Here is a 20,992-nt window from a genome sequence, read left to right as displayed (position 1 = left end):
CAGGGGTTTACATACACTCAATTAGCATTTGGTAGCATTGCCTTTAAATTGTTTAACTTGGGTCAAACATTTTGGGTAGCCTTCCACAAGCTTCCCACAATAGGTTGGGCCCATTCCTCCTGGCAGAGCTGGTGTAACTGAGTCAGGTTCGTAGGCCTCCTTGTTCGCACACGCTTTTTCAGTTCTGCCCACAAATGTTCTATAGGATTGAGGTCAGGGCTTTGTGATGGCCACTCCAATACCTTGACTTTGTTGTCCTTATACCATTTTGCCATAACTTTGGAAGTATGCTTGGGGTCAATGTCCATTTGGAAGATGCATTTGCGACCAAGCTTTAACTTCCTGACTGATGTCTTGAGATGTTGCTTCAATATATCCACATAAGTTTCCAGCCTCATGATGCCATCTATTTTGTGAAGTGTATCAGTCCCTCCTGCAGCAAAGCACCCCCACAACATGATGCTGTGCTTCACGGTTGGGATGGTGTTCTTCGGCTTGCAAGCCTCCCCCTTTTTCCTCCAGACATAACGATGGTCATTATGGCCAAACAGTTCTATTTTTGTTTCATCAGACCAGAGGACATTTCTCCAAAAAGTACGATCTTTGTCCCCATGTTCAGTTGCAACCGTAGTCTGGCTTTTTATGGCAGTTTTGGAGCATTGGCTTCTTCCTTGCTGAGCTGCCTTTCAGGTTATGTTGATATAGGACTCATTTTACTGTGAATATAGATACTTTTTTACCTGTTTCCTCCAGCATCTTCACAAGATCCTTTGCTGTTGTTCTGGGATTGATTTGCACTTTTCGCACTCTCCTCCTAAGCGGTATGACAGCTGCGTGGTCCCATGGTGTTTATACTTGTGTACTATTGTTTGTACAGATGAATGTGGTACCCTCAGGCATTTGGAAATTGCTCCCAAGGATGAACCAGACTTGTGGAGGTCTATAATTCTTTTCTGAGGTATTAGCTGATTTTTTAAATTTTCCCATGATGTCAAGTAAGGAGGCACTGAGTTTGAAGGTAGGCCTTGAAATACAGCCACAGGTACACCTCCAATTGACTCAAATGATGTCAATTAGCCTATCAGAAGCTTCTAAAGCCATTACATAATTTTCTGGAATTTCCCAAGCTGTTTAAAGGCACAGTCAACTTAGTGTATGTAAACTTCTGACCCACTGGAATTGTGATACAATTAATTATAAGTGAAATAATCTGTCTGTAAACAATTGTTGTAAAAATGACTTGTGTTATGCACAAAGTAGATGTCCTAACCGACTTGCCAAAAGTATAGTTTGTTAACAAGAAATTTGTGGGGTGGTTGAAAAGAGTTTTAATGACTCCAACATAAGTGTATGTAAACGTATAACTTCAACTGTAGGTGAAAAGACTCCAATTCCATCTCAAAAACAGATTTTCCTGCCTGATTCCCTGCTTCTGTAAATGCAGGTTTTACAAATCCAAAATGTTTAATTGATGTGTCCAGGAGAGTTTAGGATATAATTAAGGAAAGAGCAGACTAAACTTTGAAGAGGTACATGTGTGGTGGAGATAGGATTCATGTTTTGAGCTTCTAGCATCCCTTTTGTCGCTGTCTGAAAGCAGTTGTGTCTTTATCTTTATTTCAGTGTACATGTGTGTATGTGCGCACATAGGCCTATGTGTGATTGCAATAATCAAATGCATAAATGGTATATGGGAGGACACTGTTGACCTTTTGTCTAACTATGTACTTCTAATCACTCACCGCATATACACTACAATGGACACCTTAGTCCAACACAAGTAATCATTAGCCCAATCATTATGGTTCTGCATTATCACTGCCATTCAGGGTTCAATGGCAATGGAGGCTGGACCTGAAGGCCTTTGTCTTATGGAAAAGGGTCTGTTTTTAACCTGAAATGATCTTCTAGAGCAGTAGTTCTCAACTGTTTTTGTCTCGGGACCCAAATTGTCTATAGAAGACTGCTGTGACCTTCTTGTCAATTGTTGGAAGCTTCATGGTTTGTTCTGAATTACAGTGAATTGTTTTGACATTTATCTATCAGTAGAGATAGTGGGTTCAAGCCAATGACACTATTTATGAAAACCAGTGTCATCTAGTCTTACATGACCTTAGAGGGCGTGCCAAAACTATAACCGCTGTATCGCTGAAATTGTGCAGGAATTTCTAAACTGAGTTAAGTCACTATTGATCGTTTCGGCAACCACTCCGCCCTTCTCCATATTTCATCAGTGGATTAATTGAGATGTATTTGTTGACAGGAGAGGCAGTAGAGACCTAATGCCTGGTAGGCAGGCTAACAGCAGCATTTGGCAGGAGACTGAGGAACACCGGGGAATGTGGTGTAGGGGAGAGTGAAGGGTGAATATTGTTTTCCACATACAATTACAAGAACTATACAGATAATACTGATCTGATCTGTGTGGGCTACAGTCTCATGAATGTTCAATCATAAAATGAGAAGTGTGTTATTTGTATTCTAAACAAAACTACTGTAAATGTAATACGTGTGTGGATAGGTCTACTGTAAATGTAATACGTGTGTGGATGGTTCTACTCTATATGTAATATGTGTGTGGATAGGTCTACTGTAAATGTAATACGTGTGTGGATGGTTCTACTCTATATGTAATATGTGTGTGGATAGGTCTACTGTAAATGTAATACGTGTGTGGATGGTTCTACTCTATATGTAATATGTGTGTGGATAGGTCTACTGTAAATGTAATACGTGTGTGGATGGTTCTACTCTATATGTAATATGTGTGTGGATAGGTCTACTGTAAATGTAATACGTGTGTGGATGGTTCTACTCTATATGTAATATGTGTGTGGATAGGTCTACTGTAAATGTAATACGTGTGTGGATGGTTCTACTCTATATGTAATATGTGTGTGGATAGGTCTACTGTAAATGTAATACGTGTGTGGATGGTTCTACTCTATATGTAATATGTGTGTGGATAGGTCTACTCTATATGTAATATGTGTGTGGATGGGTCTACTGTAAATGTAATATGTGTGTGGATGGGTCTACTGTAAATGTAATACGTGTGTGGATGGTTCTACTCTATATGTAATATGTGTGTGGATAGGTCTACTGTAAATGTAATACGTGTGTGGATGGTTCTACTCTATATGTAATATGTGTGTGGATGGGTCTACTCTATATGTAATATGTGTGTGGATAGGTCTACTGTATATGTAATATGTGTGTGGATGGGTCTACTGTATATGTAATATGTGTGTGGATGGGTCTACTGTATATGTAATATGTGTGTGGATAGGTCTACTGTAAATGTAATACGTGTGTGGATGGTTCTACTCTATATGTAATATGTGTGTGGATAGGTCTACTCTATATGTAATATGTGTGTGGATGGGTCTACTGTAAATGTAATATGTGTGTGGATGGGTCTACTGTAAATGTAATACGTGTGTGGATGGTTCTACTCTATATGTAATATGTGTGTGGATAGGTCTACTGTAAATGTAATACGTGTGTGGATGGTTCTACTCTATATGTAATATGTGTGTGGATGGGTCTACTCTATATGTAATACGTGTGTGGATGGTTCTACTCTATATGTAATATGTGTGTGGATAGGTCTACTGTAAATGTAATACGTGTGTGGATGGTTCTACTCTATATGTAATATGTGTGTGGATGGGTCTACTCTATATGTAATATGTGTGTGGATAGGTCTACTGTATATGTAATATGTGTGTGGATGGTCTACTGTATATGTAATATGTGTGTGGATGGGTCTACTGTATATGTAATATGTGTGTGGATGGTCTACTGTATATGTAATATGTGTGTGGATGGGTCTACTGTATATGTAATATGTGTGTGGATGGTCTACTGTATATGTAATATCTGTGTGGATGGGTCTTGGGTTGGCCCTGATCTGGCCTAGACTTTGCACCATCAGAGGGACTGTCTCAGTGGGGAAGCGATGGAGGGGCTGATAAACAATTGTGTGAGAGACCGACAGTGGCGTGAAAATAGAGTTGTACCCAGGGGACAGAGAGCGCCGTGGAGCTGGAGTTGTACCCCAGGGGACAGAGAGCGCCGTGGAGCTGGAGTTGTACCCCAGGGGACAGAGAGCGCCGTGGAGCTGGAGTTGTACCCCAGGGGGCAGAGAGCGCCGTGGAGCTGGAGTTGTACCCCAGGGGACAGAGAGCGCCGTGGAGCTGGAGTTGTACCCCAGGGGACAGAGAGCGCCGTGGAGCTGGAGTTGTACCCCAGGGGGCAGAGAGCGCCGTGGAGCTGGAGTTGTACCCCAGGGGACAGAGAGCGCCGTGGAGCTGGAGTTGTAACCCAGGGGACGGAGAGTGCCGTGGAGCTGGAGTTGTAACCCAGGGGACAGAGAGTGCCGTGGAGCTGGAGCTGTAACCCAGGGGACAGAGAGCACCGTGGAGCTGGAGTTGTAACCCAGGGGACAGAGAGCGCCGTGGAGCTGGAGTTGTAACCCAGGGGGCAGGAAGCCTGTGGTGCTGGAGTTGTATTGAGGGGGAAGGAAGCCCTTGGAGCTGGAGTGGTATTGAGGGGGCAGGAAGCCCTTGGAGCTGGAGTGGTACCCCAGGGTGCAGGAAGCCTGTGGAGCTCTGGGTCAAGGGGACGACACAGACAGATGTGACTGTCAGTAGTGAGACTTCACCAGATGTGAGGGGAGCCTGGGAAGGGACATGTTTCTGCCGACTGCCCTCCACTTTAACTTGTGTATGTGTATACACACATGGCACTCACACACACACTCACTCTCTCTCTCTCCCTCTCGCTCTTCTCCTTCTTCATCTCTCTCTCTCCCTCTCTAACTTTCTTAGGTGTTTAACTTCTAAATACCAGGCAAGTAACTTGATGTTAATGATGATGATAATGCCCCAATACTCTCAGATAGTGGTTATGAATAAAAGGAGACAAAGAAGGGAAACAAGTGTTGGGAAGGTTTCGTGCTGAGTTTCACACTTTCTCCCGAGTCTTTGAAAAGCTGTTACTAAACAGCTGCCAAGCGGAGGTGTTGGAACAAGGTCTTGATCACTAACTTTTATCCCAAATCTGTGTGGAGAGTGTTTTCCTCCACTTGATTCTTGTTTTCCTCTTGTTTCATTGATCTTTCTCCCAGAGCAGCTGGTAAATAAAGACTATCTCTACTGATAGATGATGATGATATTACCATATCATTACCTGCTGCTTAAAATGTATCCACAGGTAATTACTGCTCTTATGACTGCTGGCCAAATGGGAGATGGTAGCTGAAGCTTTGATAACCATCAGTGTTTCCATGCCAATAGAGCCACAGTACACTGTGCCAGTAATGGGTGCTCAGAACTGGCCTGCTACACTAGATGACTAACATACAGCTCTAACGATGTATGATGATGTAGAGCAAACTACATGAAGAGAGCGAGAGAGACAGAGAGAGAAGTATTTAAGGTACTCAAAATGGTGATAGCAAATAGACAAGACAAGACAGGAGAGCAAGCATTACAATTATCCTAGGCCAGTTGATTTAAATGAAAAATACCAATACAGAACTCATTTACATATGCGTGCTTCATAAATACTGAGCAAATGTTCATAGCACCCACAATGATCAACACAACTCGCTCTTTAGTTCCCTCAAATTCACTGTTTGATCAATCTTCCTCCAGGAATGATCTAGTAAGACAGTATTGAATTCATTACCGGTCACCTCAGCCAGAGGAGATGATGATGATTCATGATTTAATCACAGACACTAGCCTGGTTTCCATCTTTAAAACAAATCAGTCTCCTGCTCACTGGTTGTCTGATCACATTCTTCACACCTCATTACGAGACACGGTGCTTTGCAGAGCAAAGAGATTGTAATATCAGAGCAATCATCTCAATACACGTAAAACTGTCATGGTGTATAAATGAACATGTTACCGCTCTCCCTCTCCTGCTTATGTCACCTGGCAGATAATCAGACTTTATCTTACTTTGAGATGAAATGTTATTAACATAGACGTTGGTGTTTAAGTGTTAAATATCCAATTACATGTCTTTCTGAACAAATCAAGAGCCTGCTTGGACAAGAAATGTATGGAAACTAACAGGGAACATTGTATTATGCTCTTAAAAGCATGACGATGTCCTCAAAGTGACTCCAAAGCAATTAGAAGAGCAATGTTTTGCCTTCAGAGCTTGTATAGGCAGCCTATACCAAAAGAATAAACTGCAAAGGCCAAAGTAAGTGGAAAATCATGAATATTGGTATTTGAGCAAACAATTCCCCTAACCAAGCACTGTCTTAGTGTAGGATAACTCTCATTCTGCCAGAGGCACGCAGAAAGATGGCTGACTACTTGATTTATGGATCCATAACTTAAATTTGATGTATTCTAATGGGAAGTCAATTTGTTTCCAGGCAGTGTTTCATTGAGATTTAATGCACTTGTGATTAAGGTGACCCCATTATATGCTAATTACTCAGCATGCCCCGAGAACCATTTTTTTTTATTATTAACATTGAGCGAGAGCGAGGAAGGGAGGGAGTGAGAGAGCGGAACAGAGCGAGAGGGAGATAAAGAGTCAGAGAAAAAGAAAAAGAGAAAGAGATTCCCTCTATGAACATACCAGATGTCATCAAATGACTCTCCCCTAAGTGATTTTATTTGTCTGCTACAGAATGCACCATACTGTACGTCACAGACAGGGGGAAATAGTTAGAGGCCACCCTCATATAGCCAGCCCAGATCAGCACGACGCGCTGCTCAGGGAATATCAAACAGGTCGAGCAGAGGAGGGGGTTGGGGGATGGGGGTGGGGGGGACCACTGTGTCAGGTAATTGGAAGTTTTGTAAAGAAGCAGAAAGTTATTATCGGTGGCGCTGTGCCGTGCCCTGCCGTATGATTGCCATGCTATTTAATAGAGCAGCAGCAGCCTGCCACAGAAAGCCATGAAGGTCCCCCTCACTGGGTGGTGAATACCACCCACACAACTCGCAAAGGAGAGAGAGAGAGAGGAAACGAGAGAAGGAGAGAGAGAAGAGGGGGGGCATAGCATGATTCAGAGAGGGATGGGTGAGCGGGAAATGCTATTCTTATTCAACCGGTAACCTAGGCATTGTTCGGAATGGCACTACTCATTTACAAACCTGCCGCAGTTCATTAACTCACAAAAACAAAACAATCTGAAAAAAAATATTTGTAAAGTTGCTTTTCTATTTCACCACAATGTGTAAGCAACAGGGCTCATAACTGCATGCAGTCTCCTTCTGACAATGACAATTAGAAGAGCATCATCACAGCAATTTCCCCAACTGTTTATACTGCCAATTGACAGCGGTGTTATTTTGTGGCTAACATGAGCACATTATGTTGACAAGGGATAACAGGAGGGTGAGCCCCAGTGTACAGAAGGGTGAGCCCCAGTGTACAGAAGGGTGAGCCCCAGTGTACAGAAGGGTGAGCCCCAGTGTACAGAAGGGTGAGCCCCAGTGTACAGGAGAGTGAGCCCCAGTGTACAGAAGGGTGAGCCCCAGTGTACAGAAGGGTGAGCCCCAGTGTACAGAAGGGTGAGCCCCAGTGTACAGAAGGGTGAGCCCCAGTGTACAGAAGGGTGAGCCCCAGTGTACAGAAGGGTGAGCCCCAGTGTACAGAAGGGTGAGCCCCAGTGTACAGAAGGGTGAGCCCCAGTGTACAGGAGAGTGAGCCCCAGTGTACAGAAGAATGAGCCCCAGTGTACAGGAGAGTCAGCCCCAGTGTACAGGAGAGTCAGCCCCAGTGTACAGGAGAGTCAGCCCCAGTGTACAGAAGGGTGAGCCCCAGTGTACAGGAGAGTGAGCCCCAGTGTACAGGAGAGTGAGCCCCAGTGTACAGGAGAGTGAGCCCCAGTGTACAGGAGAGTGAGCCCCAGTGTACAGGAGAGTGAGCCCCAGTGTACAGGAGAGTGAGCCCCAGTGTACAGAAGGGTGAGCCCCAGTGTACAGGAGAGTCAGCCCCAGTATACAGGAGAGTGAGCCCCAGTGTACAGGAGAGTGAGCCCCAGTGTACAGGAGAGTGAGCCCCAGTGTACAGAAAGGTGAGCCCCAGTGTACAGAAGGGTGAGCCCCAGTGTACAGAAGGGTGAGCCCCAGTGTACAGGAGAGTGAGCCCCAGTGTACAGGAGAGTGAGCCCCAGTGTACAGAAGGGTAAGCCCCAGTATACAGGAGAGTGAGCCCCAGTGTACAGAAGGGTGAGCCCCAGTGTACAGAAGGGTGAGCCCCAGTGTACAGAAGGGTGAGCCCCAGTGTACAGAAGGGTGAGCCCCAGTGTACAGAAGGGTGAGCCCCAGTGTACAGAAGGGTGAGCCCCAGTGTACAGAAGGGTGAGCCCCAGTGTACAGAAGGGTGAGCCCCAGTGTACAGAAGGGTGAGCCCCAGTGTACAGGAGAGTGAGCCCCAGTGTACAGAAGAATGAGCCCCAGTGTACAGGAGAGTCAGCCCCAGTGTACAGGAGAGTCAGCCCCAGTGTACAGGAGAGTCAGCCCCAGTGTACAGAAGGGTGAGCCCCAGTGTACAGGAGAGTGAGCCCCAGTGTACAGAAGAATGAGCCCCAGTGTACAGGAGAGTCAGCCCCAGTGTACAGGAGAGTCAGCCCCAGTGTACAGGAGAGTCAGCCCCAGTGTACAGAAGGGTGAGCCCCAGTGTACAGGAGAGTGAGCCCCAGTGTACAGGAGAGTGAGCCCCAGTGTACAGGAGAGTGAGCCCCAGTGTACAGGAGAGTGAGCCCCAGTGTACAGGAGAGTGAGCCCCAGTGTACAGGAGAGTGAGCCCCAGTGTACAGAAGGGTGAGCCCCAGTGTACAGGAGAGTCAGCCCCAGTATACAGGAGAGTGAGCCCCAGTGTACAGGAGAGTGAGCCCCAGTGTACAGGAGAGTGAGCCCCAGTGTACAGAAGGGTGAGCCCCAGTGTACAGAAGGGTGAGCCCCAGTGTACAGAAGGGTGAGCCCCAGTGTACAGGAGAGTGAGCCCCAGTGTACAGGAGAGTGAGCCCCAGTGTACAGAAGGGTAAGCCCCAGTATACAGGAGAGTGAGCCCCAGTGTACAGAAGGGTGAGCCCCAGTGTACAGAAGGGTGAGCCCCAGTGTACAGAAGGGTGAGCCCCAGTGTACAGAAGGGTGAGCCCCAGTGTACAGAAGGGTGAGCCCCAGTGTACAGAAGGGTGAGCCCCAGTGTACAGAAGGGTGAGCCCCAGTGTACAGAAGGGTGAGCCCCAAGGTACAGGAGAGTGAGCCCCAGTGTACAGGAGAGTCAGCCCCAGTGTACAGGAGAGTCAGCCCCAGTGTACAGGAGAGTCAGCCCCAGTGTACAGAAGGGTGAGCCCCAGTGTACAGGAGAGTGAGCCCCAGTGTACAGAAGAATGAGCCCCAGTGTACAGGAGAGTCAGCCCCAGTGTACAGGAGAGTCAGCCCCAGTGTACAGGAGAGTCAGCCCCAGTGTACAGAAGGGTGAGCCCCAGTGTACAGGAGAGTGAGCCCCAGTGTACAGAAGAATGAGCCCCAGTGTACAGGAGAGTCAGCCCCAGTGTACAGGAGAGTCAGCCCCAGTGTACAGGAGAGTCAGCCCCAGTGTACAGAAGGGTGAGCCCCAGTGTACAGGAGAGTGAGCCCCAGTGTACAGGAGAGTGAGCCCCAGTGTACAGGAGAGTGAGCCCCAGTGTACAGGAGAGTGAGCCCCAGTGTACAGGAGAGTGAGCCCCAGTGTACAGAAGGGTGAGCCCCAGTGTACAGGAGAGTCAGCCCCAGTATACAGGAGAGTGAGCCCCAGTGTACAGAAGGGTAAGCCCCAGTATACAGGAGAGTGAGCCCCAGTGTACAGAAGGGTGAGCCCCAGTGTACAGAAGAATGAGCCCCAGTGTACAGGAGAGTGAGCCCCAGTGTACAGGAGAGTGAGCCCCAGTGTACAGAAGGGTGAGCCCCAGTGTACAGGAGAGTCAGCCCCAGTATACAGGAGAGTGAGCCCCAGTGTACAGGAGAGTGAGCCCCAGTGTACAGGAGAGTGAGCCCCAGTGTACAGAAGGGTGAGCCCCAGTGTACAGAAGGGTGAGCCCCAGTGTACAGAAGGGTGAGCCCCAGTGTACAGGAGAGTGAGCCCCAGTGTACAGGAGAGTCAGCCCCAGTATACAGGAGAATGAGCCCCAGTGTACAGGAGAGTGAGCCCCAGTGTACAGGAGAGTCAGCCCCAGTGTACAGAAGGGTGAGCCCCAGTGTACAGGAGAGTGAGCCCCAGTGTACAGGAGAGTGAGCCCCAGTGTACAGGAGAGTGAGCCCCAGTGTACAGGAGAGTGAGCCCCAGTGTACAGAAGGGTGAGCCCCAGTGTACAGGAGAGTCAGCCCCAGTGTACAGAAGAGTGAGCCCCAGTGTACAGGAGAGTGAGCCCCAGTGTACAGAAGGGTGAGCCCCAGTGTACAGGAGAGTGAGCCCCAGTGTACAGGAGAGTGAGCCCCAGTGTACAGAAGAGTGAGCCCCAGTGTACAGGAGAGTGAGCCCCAGTGTACAGAAGGGTGAGCCCCAGTGTACAGGAGAGTGAGCCCCAGTGTACAGGAGAGTGAGCCCCAGTGTACAGGAGAGTGAGCCCCAGTGTACAGAAGGGTAAGCCCCAGTATACAGGAGAGTGAGCCCCAGTGTACAGAAGGGTGAGCCCCAGTGTACAGAAGAATGAGCCCCAGTGTACAGGAGAATGAGCCCCAGTGTACAGAAGGGTAAGCCCCAGTATACAGGAGAGTGAGCCCCAGTGTACAGAAGGGTGAGCCCCAGTGTACAGGAGAGTCAGCCCCAGTATACAGGAGAATGAGCCCCAGTGTACAGGAGAGTGAGCCCCAGTGTACAGGAGAGTCAGCCCCAGTGTACAGAAGGGTGAGCCCCAGTGTACAGGAGAGTGAGCCCCAGTGTACAGAAGAGTGAGCCCCAGTGTACAGGAGAGTGAGCCCCAGTGTACAGAAGGGTGAGCCCCAGTGTACAGGAGAGTCAGCCCCAGTGTACAGGAGGAGGCTGCTGGAGGAGAGGATAAATCAACCTCTCAGGTTTGTTGGTTTGTTGTTGTGTAGTATTTGATTAGGTTGATAGTCTAGTGCTGTGCTGTGGTGTGGTGCTTGGTTGGTGGTTGTGCTAGTGCTTAGCGTTTGGTTGCCCTTGGGTCTTACCTTGGTATCTGAGCAGGAAGGACCCAGGCTGGGTCTGTCTCTGGCTGTGGAAGTGGATGGTGATCTGGTTGCTCCAGCTGCGTACCACCAGGCCCTTCAACAGGATAGACTCGTTGGCCAGAACAGAGGGCTCCCCTCCCCCCACATCCTCAAACGTCACCCGCTCCCCCTCCCACAGGCTCACATTCATCACCTGCATGGACAAACACACACAGAGGAGACCAGTTCAATAAAGGATACACATCAATACATACAAGTACAAAGACTTGTAAACAGGGTGACAGAGAAATGTGGTCAGATGAAGCCGTCTGCCTCCTTCACTGAGGTTTTACCATTATACCATGGCACCTAAGAGATATGCCTCAATGTCACTTCACTGAGTTTACTCTCATATAAAATCCAGAGATATGTCTCAATGTCACTTCACTGAGTTGACTCTCATATAAAACCCAGAGATATGTCTCAATGTCACTTCACTGAGTTGACTCTCATATAAAACCCAGCGATATGTCTCCATGTCACTTCACTGAGTTGACTCTCATATAAAAACACCTAAGAGATATGTCTCAATGTCACTTCACTGAGTTTACTCTCACATAAAAACACCTAAGAGATATGTCTCAATGTCACTTCACTGAGTTTACTCTCATATAAAACCCAGAGATATGTCTCAATGTCACTTCACTGAGTTTACTCTCATATAAAACCCAGAGATATGCCTCCATGTCACTTCACTGAGTTTACTCTCATATAAAAACACCTAAGAGATATGTCTCAATGTCACTTCACTGAGTTTACTCTCATATAAAACCCAGAGATATGTCTCAATGTCACTTCACTGAGTTTACTCTCATATAAAAACACCTAAGAGATATGCCTCCATGTCCCTCCATACAAAATCTTATCAACTACAATACCTTCCCCCAGGAAGGGAAGAAACAGTTTTCCGGGCTGTTAATCTAACATGGAAAAAGGAAAGACTGTATATATTAAATGACAGACAATTAACACAGAGTCCAGTATATGTCAGAATCCATCAGCTGGAACTCCAGAGTATGATTGGTGAACCTTGGGTCACATAAGATGGTTCCAGGCCTTGACCTGTGAAAGCTCTGTTCCAAAAGGTGTCAGATAGAAGGAGCAAAACAAAAAATAGCAGAACAAAAAACACCAAACTGCCCTGACGTGAATGAGAGACCAGATAAAAAGAGAAAGGGTGAGAGGTGCACTGTGTGGGTGAGAGGTGCACTGTGTGGGTGAGAGGTGCACTGTGTGGGTGAGAGGTGCACTGTGTGGGTGAGAGGTGCACTGTGTGGGTGCAAGGTGCACTGTGTAGGTGAGAGGTGCACTGTGTGGGTGAGAGGTGCACTGTGTGGGTGCAAGGTGCACTGTGTGGGTGAGAGGTGCACTGTGTGGGTGCAAGGTGCACTGTGTGGGTGAGAGGTGCACTGTGTGGGTGAGAGGTGCACTGTGTGGGTGAGAGGTGCACTGTGTGGGTGAGAGGTGCACTGTGTGGGTGCAAGGTGCACTGTGTAGCTGAGAGGTGCACTGTGTGGGTGAGAGGTGCACTGTGTGGGTGCAAGGTGCACTGTGTGGGTGAGAGGTGCACTGTGTGGGTGCAAGGTGCACTGTGTGGGTGAGAGGTGCACTGTGTGGGTGCAAGGTGCACTGTGTAGGTGAGAGGTGCACTGTGTGGGTGAGAGGTGCACTGTGTGGGTGCAAGGTGCACTGTGTGGGTGAGAGGTGCACTGTGTGGGTGCAAGGTGCACTGTGTGGGTGAGAGGTGCACTGTGTGGGTGAGAGGTGCACTGTGTGGGTGAGAGGTGCACTGTGTGGGTGAGAGGTGCACTGTGTGGGTGCAAGGTGCACTGTGTAGGTGAGAGGTGCACTGTGTGGGTGAGAGGTGCACTGTGTGGGTGCAAGGTGCACTGTGTGGGTGAGAGGTGCACTGTGTGGGTGCAAGGTGCACTGTGTGGGTGAGAGGTGCACTGTGTGGGTGAGAGGTGCACTGTGTGGGTGCAAGGTGCACTGTGTGGGTGAGAGGTGCACTGTGTGGGTGAGAGGTGCACTGTGTGGGTGAGAGGTGCACTGTGTGGGTGAGAGGTGCACTGTGTGGGTGCAAGGTGCACTGTGTGGGTGCAAGGTGCACTGTGTGGGGCCTCTAAGCTAGCACGAAACGATGAGTGGTCGTCTGACGTGTTTATTATAAGGTCTCTGTGATTGTGCTCTTATGAGGACAGTGCTGCTATAGCAACAATTGTCAACATTTTCCACACACAATACCCCATAATGACAAAGCAAAAACAGTTTTTTTTTATGTTTGCTCATTTAAAATACCTTATTTACATAAGTAAATTGAAATTTAATTGATTGGACATGATTTGGAAAGGCAGTCACCTGTCTATATAAGGTCCCACAGTGACAGTGCATGTCTGAGCAGAAACCAAGCCATGAGGTCAAAGGAATTGTCCATAGAGCTCCGAGACAGGATTGGCCGCCCGGCCAAACTGAGCAATCGGGAGATAAGGGCCTTCCCGAACAACCCTAAGCACATGTTCAAGACAACGCAGGAGTGGCTTGGGGACAAGTCTCTGAATGTCCTTGAGTAGCCCAGCCAGAGCCCCGGACTTGAACCCGATCAAACATCTCTGGAGAGACCTGAAAATGCTGTCCAGTGACAATCCCCATCTAACCTGACAGAGCTTGAGGGGATCATACCCAAGAAGACTCAAGGCTGTAGTCGCTGCCGAAGGTGCTTCAACAAAGTACTGAGTAAAGGGTCTGGATAATAATGTAAATGTGGTATTTCAGTTGTTGTTTTTTTTATACATTTGCAAAAATGTATAAAACCTGTTTAATTTTGTAATTATGTGGTATTGTGTGTAGATTGATGAGGGGGGGAAAACCATTTAATAAATTTTAGAATAAGGTTGTAACGTAACAAAATGTGGAAAAGGTCAAGGGGTCTGAATACTTTCCGAATGCACTGAATAATGCACAACAACAAGTTGATGTAGTTTTAATTAACTCATGGCTACAGCATTGGATAAAAGTCCCATTAAACAAAGGTCATCACAACCTAATCACATTATCCAGAAATCCCCATGTCAATGAAATACTTCCAGAATACTGTTGGGATAATCCAGTTTGTGTTGGCATTAGTCCTGACTGTCTATCTCACACTGATCTAATCCTGGATCAACACACGTCTGTCTGACAACACGGACATGGTTTGTTTTGCTGAGATGCAAACAGGAGGTCAACAGCACGTTAAGGTTAAAAGCATCATAATCCATTAAAGTCGAATTACTACAATATTAATTAGGCTCCTCCCCCAGAGTAAACAACTATGTCCCAATCACAACATTCTGTGTTGCTCACTATATATTTAAAAGCAACACATGAAAATGAAATAACTCTAAATAATTCAAGTGACACGTTCCAATAAAATAAACACCAGATTTTGTAGAGCATGTGGGGGAGGAGATGTATGCATTCTGCTTCCTGTATCTCTCCCTGCAGCAAACCACTCCCCCTCTCCAGAGATTGCCCTTCTATCTCTACAGTGGTAAGAAGGAACAGAGGGAGGAGGGAGGAATAAAAGAAAGAGAATAAAGGAGAAAGCTCCTCTAATTCCATTTCTCCGTTCCCTCCTTCAAATGGTCCCACGTTGTGTGAGTGTCTGTGAGGGTACTAGAGTATGTGGGCTGCTAGCTAATTATAGACTATGATTAAGTAGGGGGTAGGGAAGGGATAGAGCACCAGCACTAACATCTGTTCCAGACAGGAGAACTGGGCCATGAGGAGGAGAGGAGAGAGAAGAGAAGGGAGACGAGAGAGAAAAGGGGAGAGAGAAGAGAAGACAAGTGCAGAGAGAAGAGAAGAGAGGGAGGAGGAGATGGGAGGGTTGGGGAGATAAAGAGACAGTCAGGGCCATGGAGAGTCATGGTTCTGCTGGTTAATATTGAGGTATTTCTGTCTGGGCCACTTGACACAGTGACACCTGGTCCAACACTGGACACAACACACACTGCTACACACATAATACCATACACAAAAAAACTAAGATTTGTGTAAATCACAAGGTACAAATCCTGGCACACACACTGAAAAAGGGAGACTTTGTGGGATTTCCTGTGTGCATTCATATGCCTGTCCTTGAAATGGTCTGGCAAGGCTGTCACAGACAACAGTTGCTATTACATGAGACCTGAGGCCACTGAATGGTAAGAGAGGAGCAGTGATTAGTTAAGCTCTTCCAGAGGAAATTGAACACAGTGTCACCCTGAGCTGAGTCTTTCTTCCTGAAAGCCTGTTTCTATTTGATCGCCTGTGTAATCCTGGTTCGAGGGGGCTGGTTGAATGCAGATCTGTGGAGGTTGTTCCTGCTGAGCCAAGGTCGGCTGAAGGTGAAGAGCTGAGTAGTTGTCTACAGAGAGAAGAGATTACAGTATGTGGAAGCAAACTGGACAGCAGGGACCAAACTATACTGGACAGCAGGGACCAAACTATACTGAACAGCAGGGACCAAACTATACTGAACAGCAGGGACCAAACTATACTGGACAGCAGGGACCAAACTATACTGGACAGCAGGGACCAAACTATACTGGACAGCAGGGACCAAACTATACTGGACAGCAGGGACCAAACTATACTGAACAGCAGGACTGGACAGCAGGGACCAAACTATACTGGACAGCAGGGACCAAACTATACTGGACAGCAGGGACCAAACTATACTGGACAGCAGGGACCAAACTATACTGGACAGCAGGGACCAAACTATACTGGACAGCAGGGACCAAACTATACTGGACAGCAGGGACCAAACTATACTGGACAGCAGGGACCAAACTATACTGACAGCAGGGACCAAACTATACTGGACAGCAGGGACCAAACTATACTGGACAGCAGGGACCAAACTATACTGGACAGCAGGGACCAAACTATACTGGACAGCAGGGACCAACTATACTGGACAGCAGGGACCAAACTATACTGGACAGCAGGGACCAAACTATACTGGACAGCAGGGACCAAACTATACTGGACAGCAGGGACCAAACTATACTGGACAGCAGGGACCAAACTATACTGGACAGCAGGGACCAAACTATACTGGACAGCAGGGACCAAACTATACTGGACAGCAGGGACCAAACTATACTGGACAGCAGGGACCAAACTATACTGGACAGCAGGGACCAAACTATACTGGACAGCAGGGACCAAACTATACTGGAACAGCAGGGACCAAACTATACTGAACAGCAGGGACCAAACTATACTGGACAGCAGGGACCCAAACTATACTGGACAGCAGGGACCAAACTATACTGGACAGCAGGGACCAAACTATACTGGACAGCAGGGACCAAACTATACTGGACAGCAGGGACCAAACTATACTGGACAGCAGGGACCAAACTATACTGGACAGCAGGGACCAAACTATACTGGACAGCAGGGACCAAACTATACTGGACAGCAGGGACCAAACTATACTGGACAGCAGGGACCAAACTATACTGACAGCAGGGACCAAACTATACTGGACAGCAGGGACCCAAACTATACTGGACAGCAGGGACCAAACTATACTGGACAGCAGGGACCAAACTATACTGGACAGCAGGGACCAAAAAAACCAACTATACTGGACAGCAGGGACCAAACTATACTGGACAGCAGGGACCAAACTATACTGGACAGCAGGGACCAAACTATACTGGACAGCAGGGACCAAACTATACTGGACAGCAGGGACCAAACTATACTGGACAGCAGGGACCAAACTATACTGGACAGCAGGGACCAAACTATACTGGACAGCAGGGACCAAACTATACTGGACAGCAGGGACCAAACTATACTGGACAGCAGGGACCAAACTATACTGGACAGCAGGGACCAAACTATACTGAACAGCAGGGACCAAACTATACTGGACAGCAGGGACCAAACTATACTGGACAGCAGGGACCAAACTATACTGAACAACAAAACAAAACGCAACAATTTCAACTATTTCACTAAGTTACAGTTCATATAAAAAATCAGTCAACAGAAATAAATTCATTAGTAATCTATGGATTTCACATGACTGGGCAGGGCCACTGAGGAGCAAGGCCCAGCCAATCACAATGAGTTTCCCCCCACAAAAAGGCTTTATTACAGACAGAAATAGTCCTCAGTTTCAGATGATCCCGCAGGTGAAGAAGCCGGATGTGGGGGTCCTGGGCTGGCGTGGTTACATGCAGTCTGTGGTTGTGAGGCCAGTTGGACGTACCACCAATTTCTCGAAACAACAGTGTAGGCGGCTTATGGTAGAGAAATTGACATTTCATTCTCTGGCAACAGCTCTGGTTGACATTCCTGCAGTCAGCATGCCAATTTGCATACTCCCTCAAAACTTGAGACATCTGTGGCATTGTGTGGTGTGACAAAACTGGACATGGCACTGGAGATTGGCCTGTGTGGCAGCACACAGCAGGTGTGACTGTGACTACAGCCACTTCCAGAGAGTGGCTGTGGTGTCGTGAGTGTCACCATGTGGGAGCAGTCACCGGTCAGTCATCTCATCTACTGCCTGATCCTGTCAGTGTCTGCCTGGAGACAGCGGGTGCACATCACAAACTGAGAGGAAACTCAGTATGTGAACTAACATGGCTGCCATCACTGCCATTTGTCCCGCTGAGTTAAGTGTTAGGGAGAGAAATAAATAACGCTGAAAATAACCAGCACTTCACTCTGAGTCAGAGGACATTACAGTCTTGTAAGGCCTTTTGTTGGCTTAGCTGGAAAGCCCACATTCACAAACCAGGTGTCTGAGAGACTTTTTAAGTATCTGGGCTGCTGTTGGGCTGAAACAAATCCCCTCTTGTCTCAGTGAGGAAAGAGCAGTGAGAGAACAACAGTCAACGTAGTCACAGCGAGTTATTCACACCGTCACCCAGGTGGTGCAAAGTACCGGTGCTCAGTAGTGCTGACAAGACAAACAAGCACAGTGAGATCTCTGAGAGCTGGGCTCTCTCACTGCCACTAAGTGCATCTCCTTGTTTCTCTTTCCTCCAGTGTTGTATTCACAGAGCCCATGTGGAATCTGCTAATTGCACTTCTCCCAGCTCCTCTGTGGCCCCTCCATGGTTCCTAACAGGCATCAGTCAGCCCACAACAGGAGGAGAACACACTGTGACGAAGGAAAAATACAAGGGACCTAGTCCAGAGAGAGGAGGGGAGAGGCGAGGGGAGGAGAGGAAAGGCCTGGTCCAGAGAGAGGAGGGGAGAGGCGAGGGGAGGAGAGGAGAGGCCTGGTCCAGAGAGAGGAGGGGAGAGGTGAGGGGAGGAGAGGAGAGGCCTGGTCCAGAGAGAGGAGGGGAGAGGGGAGGAGAGGAGAGGCCTGGTCCAGAGAGTGGAGAGGGGAGGAGAAGCCTAGTCAAGAGAGAGGAGGGGAGAGGCGAGGGGAGGAGAGGAGAGGCCTGGTCCAGAGAGAGGAGGGGAGAGGCGAGGGGAGGAGAGGAGAGGCCTGGTCCAGAGAGAGGAGGGGAGAGGGGAGGAGAGGAGAGACCTGGTCCAGAGAGAGGAGGGGAGAGGGGTGAGAGGAGAGGACAGGCCTGGTCCAGAGAGAGGAGGGGAGAGGCGAGGGGAGGAGAGGAGAGCCCTGGTCCAGAGAGAGGAGGGGAGAGGGGAGGAGAAGAGAGGAGAGGCCTGGTCCAGAGAGAGGAGGGGAGAGGTGAGGGGAGGAGAGGAGAGGCCTGGTCCAGAGAGAGGAGGGGAGAGGCGAGGGGAGGAGAGGAGAGGCCTGGTCCAGAGAGAGGAGGGGAGAGGTGAGGGGAGGGGAGGAGAGGCCTTGTCCAGAGAGAGGAGGAGAGAGAAGAGGGGAGGAGAGGCCTGGTCCAGAGAGAGGAGGGGGGAGAGGATAGAAGAGGAGAGGCCTCTGTGACACCAGCTTCTCCAAAAGCTGGATAGAAGTATAAATTATGTTTTATAGGATACGGAGGTGTGGAGGCAGCTGTTTGACAGCTTCTTCTGCCTGAGCTGAAATACCAGAGCCATTGTGGAGCAGAAATTTCAGGGATAGAGATATTGGTTTGACACACACCACACATGCTACTCCTAAGACTGGGTTATTGTACAGTACATATTACTGGTAAGCTCTCAGTGCTGAAGATACAGCTCTCTCCCACAGATGATGACAGGTCATTAACAGGCCCTTGTTTTTACTTACCTCCAGCTCCCTAGTTATGATTGAGTTGTGGACTATCTATCAGGAGATGAGAGTGGATTGGGCCAGGGTATTGATTCTTGTCTCTCCAGCAGTTAAAGGTCTGAGTCGTGTGCTTTAGTGTGCTTTAGTGTACTGAGAGTCAGTGCGTCTGGCCCTGTAGGCTAGAGCCTAAACTCTACTGTGCAAATAGCACATTGCAGGCGACTGAACGCTGCATGCCTCCTCTTCCCCTCTGACACACCGTAACCTAAACAAAGGTTCATCATGTTTATGGTAATAAGGATCTACATGCAATATGTAGCCTACATGTTCCAGTTGTGCGTGGCTCATGGCTGAGGTTGATTAATCAATTATCCTCTGCTCCCAGGTTTATGTCATCTTCTGCAGTCTTTGGCGCACGTATGTCATTTCACTACGAAGTGTGTGTAGAGTGGATAATTATTTGCAAAAGAGAGAAACAAATCCTCGACTCACACAGAGAGAAAATGGAGAAACAAATGTGTTTGAACATGTATACATTTTCTAGCAATTTTGTTGTAGCCCTCGTTGTACAGTATGTCAAGATGTCAATAGTTATATATATACACTGCTCAAAAAAATAAAGGGAACACTTAAACAACACAATGTAACTCCAAGTCAATCACACTTCTGTGAAATCAAACTGTCCACTTAGGAAGCAACACTGATTGACAATACATTTCACATGCTGTTGTGCAAATGGATTAGACAACAGGTGGAAATTATAGGCAATTAGCAAGACACCCCCAATAAAGGAGTGGTTCTGCAGGTGATAACCACAGACCACTTCTCAGTTCCTATGCTTCCTGGCTGATGTTTTGGTCACTTTTGAATACTGGCGGTGCTTTCACTCTAGTGGTAGCATGAGACGGAGTCTACAACCCACACAAGTGGCTCAGGTAGTGCAGCTCATCCAGGATGGCACATCAATGCAAGCTGTGGCAAGAAAGTTTGCTGTGTCTGTCAGCGTAGTGTCCAGAGCATGGAGGCGCTACCAGGAGACAGGCCAGTACATCAGGAGACGTGGAGGAGGCCGTAGGAGGGCAACAACCCAGCAGCAGGACCGCTACCTCTGCCTTTGTGCAAGGAGGAGCAGGAGGAGCACTGCCAGAACCCTGCAAAATTACCTCCAGCAGGCCACAAATGTGCACGTGTCTGCTCAAACGGTCAGAAACAGACTCCATGAGGGTGGTATGAGGGCCCGACGTCCACAGGTGGGGGTTGTGCTTACAGCCCAACACCGTACAGGATGTTTGGCATTTGCCAGAGAACACCAAGATCGGCAAATTCGCCACTGGCGCCCTGTGCTCTTCACAGATAAAAGCATGTTCACACTGAGCACATGTGACAGACGTGACAGTCTGGAGACGCCGTGGAGAACGTTCGGTGGTGGCGGTGGGTCAGTCATGGTGTGGGGTGGCATTTCTTTGGGGAGCCGCACAGCCCTCCATGTGCTCGCCAGAGGTAGCCTGACTGCCATTAGGTACCGAGATGAGATCCTCAGACCCCTTGTGAGACCATATGCTGGTGCGGTTGGCCCTGGGCTCCTCCTAATGCAAGACAATGTTAGACCTCATGCGGC

General features: G+C 48.2%; 1 protein-coding gene across 2 annotated transcripts in view; it reads right to left on the bottom strand.

Moving 5' to 3' along the window:
- Window positions 1-20,992, bottom strand: part of LOC109909224 (seizure protein 6 homolog) — a 124,063-nt gene that overhangs the window by 31,094 nt on the left and 71,977 nt on the right. For both annotated transcript variants that reach the window (XM_031796268.1, XM_031796269.1), the window contains exon 4: window positions 11,160-11,352. In XM_031796268.1, coding sequence (XP_031652128.1) covers window positions 11,160-11,352 — 193 coding nt within the window. The remainder of the gene's footprint in view (window positions 1-11,159; window positions 11,353-20,992) is intronic.

The sequence above is a fragment of the Oncorhynchus kisutch genome, linkage group LG18, assembly GCF_002021735.2.
Source record: "Oncorhynchus kisutch isolate 150728-3 linkage group LG18, Okis_V2, whole genome shotgun sequence".
Classification (NCBI taxonomy): domain Eukaryota; kingdom Metazoa; phylum Chordata; class Actinopteri; order Salmoniformes; family Salmonidae; genus Oncorhynchus; species Oncorhynchus kisutch.
This window is presented reverse-complemented; position numbering and strand designations above follow the sequence as displayed.